The sequence below is a fragment of the Siniperca chuatsi genome, linkage group LG23, assembly GCF_020085105.1.
Source record: "Siniperca chuatsi isolate FFG_IHB_CAS linkage group LG23, ASM2008510v1, whole genome shotgun sequence".
NCBI classification, from domain to species: Eukaryota; Metazoa; Chordata; class Actinopteri; order Centrarchiformes; family Sinipercidae; genus Siniperca; species Siniperca chuatsi.
The window spans coordinates 1,387,453-1,400,427 of NC_058064.1; the positions used below are offsets into that span (position 1 = coordinate 1,387,453).

General features: G+C 41.5%; 1 protein-coding gene across 7 annotated transcripts in view; it reads left to right on the forward strand.

The window, feature by feature from the left end:
• The first annotated feature begins 5,826 nt into the window (after nucleotides 1-5,826).
• phf21b (PHD finger protein 21B) overlaps nucleotides 5,827-12,975 on the forward strand; it is a 105,392-nt gene continuing 98,243 nt past the window's right edge. Inside the window, exons 1-2 of one of the 7 annotated variants that reach the window (XM_044186047.1) lie at nucleotides 5,827-6,314; nucleotides 7,105-7,170. In XM_044186047.1, the coding sequence (XP_044041982.1) occupies nucleotides 6,261-6,314; nucleotides 7,105-7,170 (120 nt within the window). In that variant the 5' untranslated portion in view covers nucleotides 5,827-6,260. Of the gene's footprint in view, nucleotides 6,315-6,367; nucleotides 6,772-7,104; nucleotides 7,171-12,975 lie in introns of those variants that run through there. The other 6 variants (XM_044186051.1, XM_044186053.1, XM_044186050.1 and 3 more) reach the window with 6 other exon arrangements.

Consider the following 12,975-nt stretch of genomic DNA (forward strand, 5'->3'; position numbering starts at 1 on the left):
ACCTCCTGTGTTACATTTAAGTACCTAAACATAGCTTTCAGGGTAATTAGTATGTGTGGCAGTGGTTTTAAAGCTCAGTGCAGTACACAGACTGGGTTTCTGTAGGTAGAGGAATGCAGTGTTTCCTCTGCTCTGATTGCTGCTGCCAGCTCTCTGCCTGCACTTGGCTGACATTTATGTCAACCTCTCATAAGCCCAAAGACACAATCCTTACAAATGTCAGTGTATCTTTTCATCAGCAGTGAAGGATATGTTCTTGGCTCCTGCGCCGTCTGCATGGTGCGACGCAGTTTGCCAACCATCCATTTGGAAGACCAAATAAAAATGTCAGAGCACCACTTCGGTGATGGAGTGTCTCTGCTGATATTAGGCCAAATTTAACTGTCAGTCCCGCTGCTGCTGTTTATACCACACATGTTCATATTAATGCTAGAAAACACGCAAATAAATACACTGTGAGAAGCAGCTGTAGTGACATAACGAGAAGGTTAATGGCTCAGTTTGAAGATTACCACACTGGCTTTTCTCCCTCGTGTTAATTTATCTTTTGGGCTGTGTGCTTTTCTATCCGCTCTTAATTACGGCAGTGTAGAGCAGAAGATATTCAGGACAAATAATGAAAAATCTCTAATCTGAAACCCTGTGGCTTCTCATCGCTCACTAAGAGCTGCTCGTCAATAAGGAGAGAGCTTCTTCCGACCTCTCGAACTACTTTTAACAGAAACTGGAATATTTTTTATTAATGAATTAAGAGGAGCAAAATCACACATTGAACAGTTTAAAAGTGCTAAAAAAAAAAAATGGATGAAGACAATGCGATATGATCGAAAGCTCCAGAGCAGTTACTAAATTGGCCTTGAGGTTTCTCAGCTCGAAGGGGAAATTTTGAGCGCTTTAATTAAACAAGATGTGAGTCTGGGTTTTGTTTCAGCAGCGCCGATGGTGGAAACTAAGTACCTGTGCTGTACAATTCTGAGTTGTACTTTACTTGAGCACCTGTAGTTGTGTACCTGCAAACCTATAATGAGCATATGACACACAACACATCGTTATACAGTAAATGAAACCACCCATGAATCTGATTAGCTCTGCTGCAGCCAGCTACAATATTAAAATGCATCTTACACGTTACTGCATCAGTATAATATATAACGATGTAACAGTGACAGTACAGAGAGTACTTTTATACTTTAAGTACACTTTCTTGATAACACGTACTTTTACTAAAGTAAGATTTTGAATGCAGTATTTTTAAATTGTGGTATTGTTACTTTTACTGAAGTATAAGATTTTAATACTTCTTTCACCCCTGCTGAGTGGCATACACAAAGCAGCGACATACCGACAGTCAGCGTTTACCAGTAAAGAATCATTCAGCTACAAGTACAAGTCCTGCATTCAAAACCTTACTTAAGTAAAAGTATTCTCAGCAACATGTACTTAAAGTATACGTACCTGTCAGTGTTTAACTATTATTTATGATGTTTTACATTTGTGTGGTATACTTTTACTTTTACTTGTAGTGGCGTGTTTTCACAGTGTGGTATTAATACGTTTACTGCAGTGAAGGATCTGAGTGCTTCTTCCACCGCTGATTAAATTGGCCTGTCGTGTATTTGTAGTTCACTCCATTTTGTGGTGTTGCATTCAGGGGCGTCAGTGCTTCTGAGCCTTCTGTTTCAGTCAGCTTGACTAACGCCTCCCTCATAAACCACCAAAATAAAAGTTCTGTAATCCTGTTTCCGTAGCTAGTGGAGCAGCCGGCCGTACGTCATTTGTTTTCCAAATATTCCTCATTAAACATTTCCTGTGAGTGACGACCCAGGCTGGGTCCAGGACCAGCCAGGCTTCACTGGGTTTTGCCAGTATTGACAGATGGCCGGTCCAGGCCTGGCCCGAGGTAGACTATAAGATAAAACTAACGTCCAGCTGATATCAAATCTGTTTGAGTTCCCGCGTGTCTTCCTCTGACTGTACTTTAGATGAAGATAATTGAAAATGAATGTCTCAGAACAGAAACTCAATCTACAGAAAAGTAACGTGACCGCTTTCATCTTCAGCCATTTTTATTCAAACGTCACCACTGACCTTTGAAACAGCAGTTAAAAAAGAATAATCTAGTAGCTGTTTAGTAGCTGTTCTGCTACTTTCAATCATACCACATGATCTTCATCAGCAGCTGGAGTTTGCCCCGTTGTCGTGGAATTGTAGATGTTCAAATTTCCACTTCTCGAGCACTTTATTGCTCAAACGTTGTAATATGATATATGATGATGATATCATGTGATATGACTGAAAGCTCCAGAAAAGCTACTAAATGTAACTTGTGGTGAGATTATTTGGTCAACCCGAAACACGTCAGTCACCCCCATTCTCTTACGTTACGGGCGTCTGCCATCAGAAAAGTTAGACTTCTCAGTTAGTTGTGACTTTCTTGCAGTGGTAGAAAGCAACCGAGTACATTTACTCAAGTACTGTACTTAACTACAATTTTAACGTACTTATACTTTACTTGAGTATTTCCATGTTATGCTACTTTATACTTCTGCTCCGCTACTCTTAGTCACTCTGCAGATTCAGATTAATAATACAAAATATAATCGACAAATAAATCAGGATGTATTCACAAGCTACCCAGCAGTACACAGTATATTGTAAAAAAATGAGCTCCAGCTGCAACATTAAAGTGATGAACACATTAATGCACCAATAATTATAATCCAATAATATACATTATTCTGCATAATGAGTACTTTTACTTTGGTGCTTTAAGTATATTTCGTTGCTGATACTTTTGTACGTTTGCTTAAGTAAAAAAGTATATGCAGGATTTTACTCGTAGCAGAGTATTTCTACACGGTGGTGTTACTACTTTTACTTCTTCCACCACCGCCGTCTCGTTAGTATTACAGACACCATTCAGATATACATTAAAATCACACTTATGATGGATACACGTATGCGACATGGCGTTGGAATCACACACAACCATCACATAGTACGTTCAGGCGTCCTCAGACGTTTGGAGAGGTAGCGTATGTCGAAAGAAAAACATATTTTGTGGCTCTTGTTGGTAATCATATCAGCCCAACACAAATTATTAGCCGAAACGAACACTGTGGGAAACACTCTGAAACACCATTTCAATGTTTAGGTGTCATTGTTGTGAAATAAAATGTACAGATGATATAATTAAATAGAATCCAAATAAAGGGGGTGGGGGCTTGGGTTGACCTCATATATTTCTGGCTCCGGCCCTGCAGACATACAGCCAAAAAATAAAAAATAAAAACCCCACAAACACTAAAGGCAGCAGCTACAGTAAATCTAAAGTCTGCATCCACTCAGAGCTTACAAACTCGGAGCAGCTTGGAATCGAAAGCCACCACAGAGAAGACTTGAAGAGTTTTACTGCTGAGCCGTGAAATGAAAAGTAGCAGCTGATGTAGCAGCAGACCTGGCCGGGGTGGGGGAGGGGTTCAGCGGGCAGGCGGGCGGGCAAGCAGCGGGGCGGGGGCGGCGGAGGGAGGGACTACTTTCTGTCAACGCTGCAAGCTGACTACAAACTACAACTTTACTGTAAGGTTTTATGTAGGCCTGTATTTATAGATGTTGGCTTGGGGACTTCCCCTCGGATGTAAGTGTTGTATTAATAAACACAATGTAGCTCGAGGCTGGTGGCGGCGCCGACATTAATAAACAGCCTCATAGGAGCCGTCGAAAGAATTGCAATGTCCGTTTCTGAGTCCCTCGAGCTGCTGCCTCTGTCCATGGTGCTACTTTCTGTTCCACCCGTCAAAATGTCGGCCGCTGTGCTAACTTAAAACATTCAAAAACACACACATAACCGCCGTTTTATGTTCAAAGTGAGATAATGTGTGCTTAAAACTGTAGTGAAGTTATTCGCTGTCGAGTTAACAATAAATTCAAACACTAACTGCCATATCTGCTCTTCATCAACTCTCAGATCACATACTCCAACGTATAGCCCCGCCCCCCTGAGTCCCCCCTTTTGCTAATTGGTTCCCGGTCCCGTCCCTCCGCGTTCGCAACTCCTGATTGGCTCGCCCTTCCCGCCCCCTCTCGTCCCTCGCGCACTGAGCCAGCAGCTTGGACCAATAGCGGCTCGGCTTGTGTGCAAAGGGCGGGAGGAGGAGGAGGAGGAGGAGGAGGTGGCGGGGGTCAGACTGACAGAAATGGGGGAGAAGAGGCTGGATTTCTGAGAACAAACTGCCACATTTGGCCTCTTTGTGTTTGAAGAGGAAAAAACTACAACTGGGCAGATTTGGTTGGAGGCCTCATGTGTATCGACATATTTTATGTTCTGTAATCTCCCACATTCTCCTTGTCTGTCTCACTTAGTTCTGACTGTAGCTGTGGATGCTGCTGCTGCCATTTTTGCTCTTCTTGTTAATGATGGAATCCAGAGTAGATGAATAATGTTAGATGTCTAACCACGGCCTTTATAGGTTATTTAGAACTAAGTTACTTCTGAAACTTGTTCAAGAATAATCTGAAGTTAGATTATAAATTTGTAAATGAATAAGTCGCGCATTAATATGTAGGAACAAACAGGCATTTTGCACTATTTCATGACATTTTATAAACTAAACCAAACGATTAATTAATCAAGGATGAACATGATCCTTAGTTGCAGCCCAATTTAACAAATTATTTTAGACTTGGCTGAAATTTGAGGGTGACAAGCTATGTTAAATAAGGCAAATCATTGTTCAATGGAAAGAAAATGGTAGCCTTTTAATCATCTCACAAGGTATTGATAATAACAATTTAAGATTTGTACAAATAACCCCCTGGTCCCCGGGACTGGTTTTACAGACCCTTGGGCCTCAGATTGGGGTCAAAAAGATTTAGAGTTTGCGAAATTATGTTCATGATATACTAATTTCACAGTCTGTGGTTGTATATAAACATTGACTGTATATAAATATTATATATTATTATTATTATATTTATATACAGTCTGTGATATGGAACTGTAGAGGAGTAACAACAGGCCATAACAGCAATAATCACTATGAATATGACTCGGAGAACCAGGATGTTTTTAGGTATCGGCTAGTCAAAGATTACTTTGAGAACCAAATAAAGCCAGTATGTCCATGTGTAATGCATACAATATGGGGCGAGGAGTCTCAGCTCTGCACATGAACAGGAAACAGTTGATGGAAATATCCAAATATGACTATACTGACTGATTATCTATTAGGGTTGAGCGAGTACTGGGCTGAAACGAGTATCCGGTACAAATAATGTACTTTTTACAAGTACGAGCACCAGAATCAGTAAAATCTGTACTCGTAAAAATAGCAACTTTTATAGAAAATAACTTGTCCTGTGATTAATTCTCTTGCTCTTGTGATCATAAACGTTGCTCTGAAGCTCTGAGGCTGTTCTGTAAACAGTTTTCTAATAAGTATAGCAACTTCTGATCAACTCAAATCAATTTCAGGCTTAAATTAACAACTTCCAGGTTACCATATGTAAGATTAATGGATGTTTGTTCTGATGAAATTGATGAATTTGTATTTTTGTTTTTTTACGATTACAATTATTATTATTTTTGTATGATTATTATGACTGTATGATTATTTTAACATATGGTTGGTATTGTTTTGTGGCTCCTTATATTAAAAAAAGTATAAAGAGGTCCAGTTTGGATGAATGCTTTAATTTATTTTCAAGCTCTATACTTCCATAATCTGTGTGTAGTTTTATTATTTAGTGATAATATGAGTTTTTATGAGAAATACTGTGTTTAAGTAGTTGTGGCTCTCCCTGGCTCACTGCGCATGCCCGATCTGTGGAGGGGGGGGCGGGGTTCTGCGCTCCCTGCTCCATCCGGGAACTTCAGAATTACCATTGACAGCCGAAGCGCAACTTTTCCCCAGGCAAAGTGAAATCAAGCCGCGGACTCGGACAAAATATAGTCCCCGTTTTTCAACTTAAAATTATCGAAAGAAAAGCTAACCCGCTTCCCCGTCGGACCCCTCGACGTTCGGCCGTAATCTGGAGAGGACCCGTCCGGGGCCTGAGCTCTTTCCGCCGGGTTTGGAGCACTTTTGAAGACGGGCGGAAAGTGGGTGATGAGTCCTAGCCTGTAAAGAAGCGAGAACTTGCTTTGCAGCCTGAGTAGTTCTTCTTTCAATTGTTATTGTCGCTTTAAAAAATCTTTAATTCACTTAAACTTCGTCTCGGCCGCGTCGAAAGTGGGAGAAAAGTGCTTTTCCGGTCGGAACATGGAACTACAAGGCCTGCAAGAGGCGTTGAAAGTAGAAATCCAATGTCATCAGGTAAATGAAACATCGTGTTATTCTACCCTTATTGGTGTTATGAGCAAGTGAGAGCAGGAGGGGGAAAATCTGAAGGGACGAGAGGTTAACACTCCGAGGGAAGAACTATGCGACATGTCGCTTACAATGTCCGCCGGCGACACAGCGTCCACTTCCAAGTCTGATTAAGTGCACTTTTCGCAGTACTTTGGCTAATTGTCGCAGGTCTTTTTCTCCGAGCAACAAGAATTTTTTGGAGTGATAATGCGGTGGTGCTGTGTGGCGATCGGGACGCGACCTGAATATTTATGAGGTGCAAGAAACTGAGTCGCCGTGGCTCATCATCATCATCATCAACCCCGCTTTGTTCCTCCCTTACATACTAACTTGAGACACTTTTTTTTTTTTTTTTTGTAATTCCCATTTCACTTCCTCCATCGCTTGCAAACTAGTTGCACAGATGAAGCAAGACCCACAGGTAAACGTTATATTTTCCCCGAGAGCTTCTCCGCCATGCGATCCGAGCGGGCGGATCGGGGAGTGTGCGAGAAACTTTATCAGCATAAATCTCCTCTTCTTTTCGGTTAACATCACTAGCTTACTAGTTAGCCAGCCTGGCTTTTATTTTATTGTATTTTGGCAGCTTTAGCTACCTTCGTCGTGACTTTGCTGGGGGAGGGAGGAGGGGGGGATATACAAAAAAAATATATATATATATTATATATATACATCCCGTTTTATGTGGTGTGAAGTTTCATTGTTGTAAAAAAAAAAGGTCATTTACACTGACAATGTTTTTGTTTAATTGTAGGACGGAGAGCTTAAGAGGCAGCTGCACGACAGGCAAACAAGAATAACAGCCCTAAGCGATAAACAAGTAAGCTCCGATGTGTTTCGCTTTGAGGATTGTTTGGGGGCTTTTTTGCCATTTCTGTGCCCGCTGAGGAAGCTTTTCTCCCGGCACAACTAGCCATAACAACATGGTGGACGTGAAAGTGGACCGTTAACCCCCTCTCGTTGTTGTGTTCTGATGGGTAGCACAGCTAGCTTAACCGCCGGGCTTCGTTCCGGTTCTTGTCTCGGCACTCAAAGTTGTGTAATGTTGAGGAAAAAAAAAAAAAAATTTTTTTAGCGTCCATTTTGAGAGTAGGTCGACATGTTTCTGGAGAGTAAACGGCGGAGGCTAATAAAGGAGCAGCCTAGCTAACTATCCGGCTCGGACTTTTTTTTGGAAACATTATTGTTGAAGTTTAATCGGTTAAACTAACCGTTAATATCACCCCGGAGTTGCCTTTTTAAACGTCTTTTACGCCGTTAAACACCCCGGTTTTGTTACTTTATACTTAGTCTGGTGGTATTAATTCTTGTCGGTCACATGACCACAGCGGTGCATTTGATTCGCCACCGATTACGCTTTCACTTTTTTACTATCTTTGGAGCTAGCGAGCGGTGTCCTATATTAACTTTGAAGCTAAGCTAAGTGGCTAGCCGGGTAGCAGCGGGGTCTGGGCGGATGCCGAGGGAGGCAGCAACAGTGTTCAGCACCGCGGCCAGCTCCCCCCGGCTGCTCCGGCTCCCTGCTGCACCGCCCCGCCGGTCGGTCCCGGCCCGACAGCGGCGCACACAACTTCCCCACATTAGCAAGAAGAATGATTCACGGAAAATAGGTCGATTTTTATTTAGCCACTCGTTGTATTGTGTTTTATTTTAATTGTTAGAGGTCTGTCCCCCCCCCCTGCTTGACTTTAATCGATCCCATTTCCTGTGGAATGCAGTTTCTAAGCACTTGGAGCAGCGCCTTGATTTGTTGCAGTTACAGTTAAACCCATTAAACTTGCTGTGTGTTTAAAAAAAACCCCACATAGCAAGACAATAGCAAGACACAGCACCATCCAGCTGGTAATCCAGTTTCTAGTCATGATGCTGGCCTGGATCCTGAATCTAAATCCTTGTTGTTTGTGTTGTAGTGTGTGTATTTTCTTTCCTCTTCTTCTTCTTCTTTCAGTTTGGTAGTGGAAGCTTCCATTTTGAGAGAGAAAGGGGGTGGTTTCTTCCCCCCTCTAACATGGAGAGGAAAAAAGTCTGCAGAGTTTCATGCAGGAGGAGGAGGAGGAGGAGGAGGGGGGGATGGGCCCCATTCATGCCTAACATTACCATTTTGATTGCTTTGATGCTGTTTTTGGTTTGGAGGGGGGGAGGGGTGGCAGGGAAAAGAGAGACAGAAAGCCCAGTCAGCACTGCACGGCGGTGTTTTTAATCACAACACACTATACTGATTTTGTTTCTTGTTTTTTAGCAGCAAAATGTGACCTTTTACTTTTCCCCCTGCACACGTATGAACCGCTGCGTTTCTCTTAAACCAAATTAGCCTTAAATTAAACACCTACACAGGACTGTTCCGAGAGAGATTTCACGATGATCTTGGCCAAAACTAAAGTACACTTTGAGGCTGAGTCAACATTTGCTATTACCTCGAAATAAACTCGCCTTGAACTTTAAGCGGCTAAGAGAGCGAGTGTTTATCAGTTGGAAGCAGAAATAATTAGATAACTGCACAAGTGTTTGTTAGTAGCATTGAGGAAATGTCTCCTGGCTGGAATAAAGCCTGGAGGTCATTTCATGGTCACAGTTTGAGGCCTGTAGATGAAAAGTTTTATTTCCTTTTTAACAGAGAGGGAGAAAATGTAAGTTAAAGCTTCTACTTAATCAGCGGGAGGATTTAATTTGGAGTCGAGCTTTGAATATGGAGCGCAGTCTGTCTTCAGCGTCCATGTTGTGAATAAGAACACGTTTTTAATAACACCCTGTTTTGCTCCAGAAAACAGCCAGTGTTTATCAGAGGAGGGGGAACAGGCTGCTCTCCGGAGCTGACGGATGTAAATGCAAACTAGGAATGATTAGAAAATAAAAATAACTTAACTGGAGAACTGCAAAATAGATGGGATGCATTCATGAATTTGAGTGCAGTTTTATTCCCCTCATATATTCTGGTTCAGTGTGAAGGCCTCTCTCCACTATAACATCTACATCGACTACCTTTATCCTTGATGGCCGTGTTTTTGGCCCTTGAAGAAGAATGGATTCATTGATTCTTCTTCACTCTGCTCCACTTGCTCGCTGTTGCATCATGGCATCAGTTTTTACTGGCTTGTCAGGTGGAGACGAGTTGTTTTTGTTCCTTTTTAGACAGTTCTGCTCCATTTATTGTTTTATTTATTTCTTAAAGCAGATCACCATCGATCAGGGTGCTTGCAGCTTCTGGAGAAAACTCTTAAGTGGATTTAACTCCCGAATACGGACGAGTCGAGGATTTCATTCTTATATTTATTCCATTTGTGGAGTAAAATTGTTGTTTATTGTCTTGAGAAGTGTTACATTTAACTTGAAACAAAGGCCACAGCTAATTGACTGGAAAGATTTCCAGTGACAGTAGTAAAGTCCTTTCAAAGGCAGCATCTGTAACCATGGATACTTCTTACACATTCACAGTGTGTAGACTTCATTAAGGCTTTTTTTATTTATATTTTTTTAAAGTTTCGCATAGGGACATCTATACAGGAAGTGTATTTTTGATATATGTGTGTGTGTACATGTGAACAGCGTCAAAGCAAAGAGAAAGTAGTGCTCTCTAAAATGTGATTTGCTGGAGAGGAGTGTGATTTGGAGGAGCGATGAAGGACAGGAGAGGAGGACACAGCTGTAGTAAAACGGATGAAGGCTGATGTTGGCGTGGAGCTGCTTTTTTATTTGGTCTGTGAAGAGGAATGCAGGCGTCTGATTGGTGCGAGTTACCTGTGACAGCTCCTGTTATTGGATGACATGGAGGAAAAGGCGGGTCAAGAGTCTGCTCACAGTTTAAAGTAAGTGGTTTTAATCAGCTTTGTTCTAGTGAGAAAATGGTGTGTTTCTGGGTGGTTGGATATCCGGGACTTTGCTGTGTTTTTAAAGGTCATGACTAACGCCGTGTGTCCCAGTTGCATACTGTTTACCGAGGACGTAAAGTACACACTATGTACTAATATTCTGCCTGTTAGTATACAAGAAATGAATGCACCAGAAAGTACTGTCGCATTAAACTCGTTAGATGAAACTCTGATGATGGGGTGAATAAATAACATTTCAAGCAGAGTGATGCTGCACTTTGTAGTCTGGTAGTGTGATGGTCTTACAAAGCTAGAATAATGACTTCTGCATTTCCAGTGTTTCCACTGCTGCACGGCGTGAATTCACACGTCAGAACTGAAGAAAAATTTAAAGAGTTCGCAAACAAAAAAAAAACCACGTTTTCAGCCGTGCAGGCTTCAGCTGGAGTGAATAACAAATGGAGTGATTATTTGCAGGATGGCAGTGTAACGTGATCGTGCTTTAACAGTAAATAACAGCAATTGTCCAATGTTTGTGCTTAATTCTTTTATTGCAACGTCCTTGTCTCCTCACTTTTAATTGTGACAATGTTTGGCTCAATACACTTAGTTGCTATTTATGTTGGTGTATGTAGTATTTAGTCTATACCTCCGTTTTTTATTTTAGGTTTTTCACGCTTCATTTATATATTCATATATTTAGATGTAGTACGTGTATATAGTATTCGAGTATTTCCCTTAAGTCCCTTAGCTGCACTTGAATTTTCCTGCATGGGATCAATTCAGTTTACCTTATCTTAACGCAAGCTGTTGTCGAAAATGTTTTTCTGAGGATTTAAGAGTTTGTTTTCTGAGCTGCTGCCCTACTATTATTCCAATGTTGTTTTCCAGCTGTGAGCGGCTGCTCGGTTTCCCTTTTGTTGTGTTGCATTGTGGGATGAAAGTTAGTACATTTACATGCACTCCAGAAACCAGGTTACTCCGAGACATCAGTGTGCGTGCACTGCAGTGACCTGGTGAATGTAAAATCTGTGTTTATGTGCAGCAGCTCTGTAATCAGGCTTCTTTTGGAGTGTTTAAGTGATACAAGAGGCAGCTTCCTGATTAGTTTTTTTTTTTTTTTCCTGTCTGGATTTTACAAATAGTCAAATATTCGCCTGTGGATTTAGAGAGGCTGCTTCTTAGTTTCAGTTTTCTGTTTGATTATGTTGAATGCAAGGATGCATCTCTATGTGCAGTGATCTCTTCTTTTATCCCAACTTTCCCCGTCTGAAGTCTTCATCATGCACATGCTCACGTGTAAAAAGACGAGTTAGAAACCTGGTTACCAGCATACACGGCCAAGAAATCGTCCAGCTGGGAGATCAAGTTTGTCTAATCCCCCACCGACTGCAGAGACCAGGCTTTTGACTTTAATCTGGTTACCGAAATACACGTAAACAGTCAGAAACACCACACAAAATGTAACTTTTAGTACCAGTGCTGCCATTTTTAAGTATACTTCAGTTTCATTTTCCGATGTGAATGCACTACACACTCAGAACTGATTATTATCTGCATGTAGTGTGCAAACGGGGGTGTTAAACATTTCTAGAAAGAACTGGCCACTGACTGCAACGCTGCATGCAAACAACAACCCTAAATACACTTAAACATGGCTGTTATGTTACCGTTTAAAACAGCTTGAATATGCTATACATGGTGAACGCATTAGAATCCTAGAGAGTTTAATGCTAATAATAATAATAAAACTTTATTTATAGAGCACTTATCAAAACAAAGTACAAAGTGCTTCACAACAAGAGAAATAAAACACCACAGTGAATGATGAAATATAAAGAAATAAAACACATAAAAGCAATAAACAGCCAGTTCAGGTAAAATCAGGATCTGCTTTCAGATAAAAATGGGTTTTGAGACGAGACTTAAACGAAGACTCTGACTCAGACAGCCTGATGTCTTCGGGCAGGTTGTTCCAGAGCCTCGGGGCCCTGATGGCAAAAGCTCTGTCCCCCTTAGTTTCCATCCTGGACTCAGGAACAGACAGGAGACCCCTGCCCGAAGATCTCAGACTACGTGGAGGTTCATAAGGGATTACAAGGTCTAAAATATGATCTGGGGCCATGAAGAGCCTTAAAAGTAATCAACAAGATCTTAAAGTCGATCCTGAAACCAACAGGGAGCCGATGTAAAGAGGCTGAACCAGGTGTGATGTGGTCGCAGCTCTCGGTCCTGGTTTACAGCCGAGCAGCTGAGTCCTGTACAGTCTGCAGTCTGTCAGAGTGTTTAGATTAAGACGAGTGAACGGGCTGTTACAATAATCGAGGCGTGAGGAGATAAAAGCATGAACAACAGTTTCTGCATCACTAAGATTTAAAATAGATCGGATTTAATATAAGGGTTTTTAGTCTGGTTAACTCTTCCATAATCTGAATTTTTCTCTTGTCCTCGATAGTAAGTTGTAAAATGAGAGATCACTGCTCAGAATTCATGAAGCTACTTCGCAGTGTTTCATAAAACTGGAGCTTCATGACAAAATGAATCAGATGAAGCTCAAGCAGGGCTGATGAAGAAGCTACCGTTATTTTAATTTGGGTAAGGCGGGGGGCGAACGCATCGTTGCTGTGTAGTTCAGGGATGCAATGTCTCGGGCAACGTCATAGATTTCTCACGGATTGTTTTGGGGGGGGTCTAGAAGACAGAATTACTGGATTTTCTCTGTAAAAAGGCAAATAACTAGTGTTGCCATGAGCACTGTAGGCTGGGACTAGGATCAGTTGATAGTGTAATAAATTAATTTACTAACTCGTTTAGTTTTA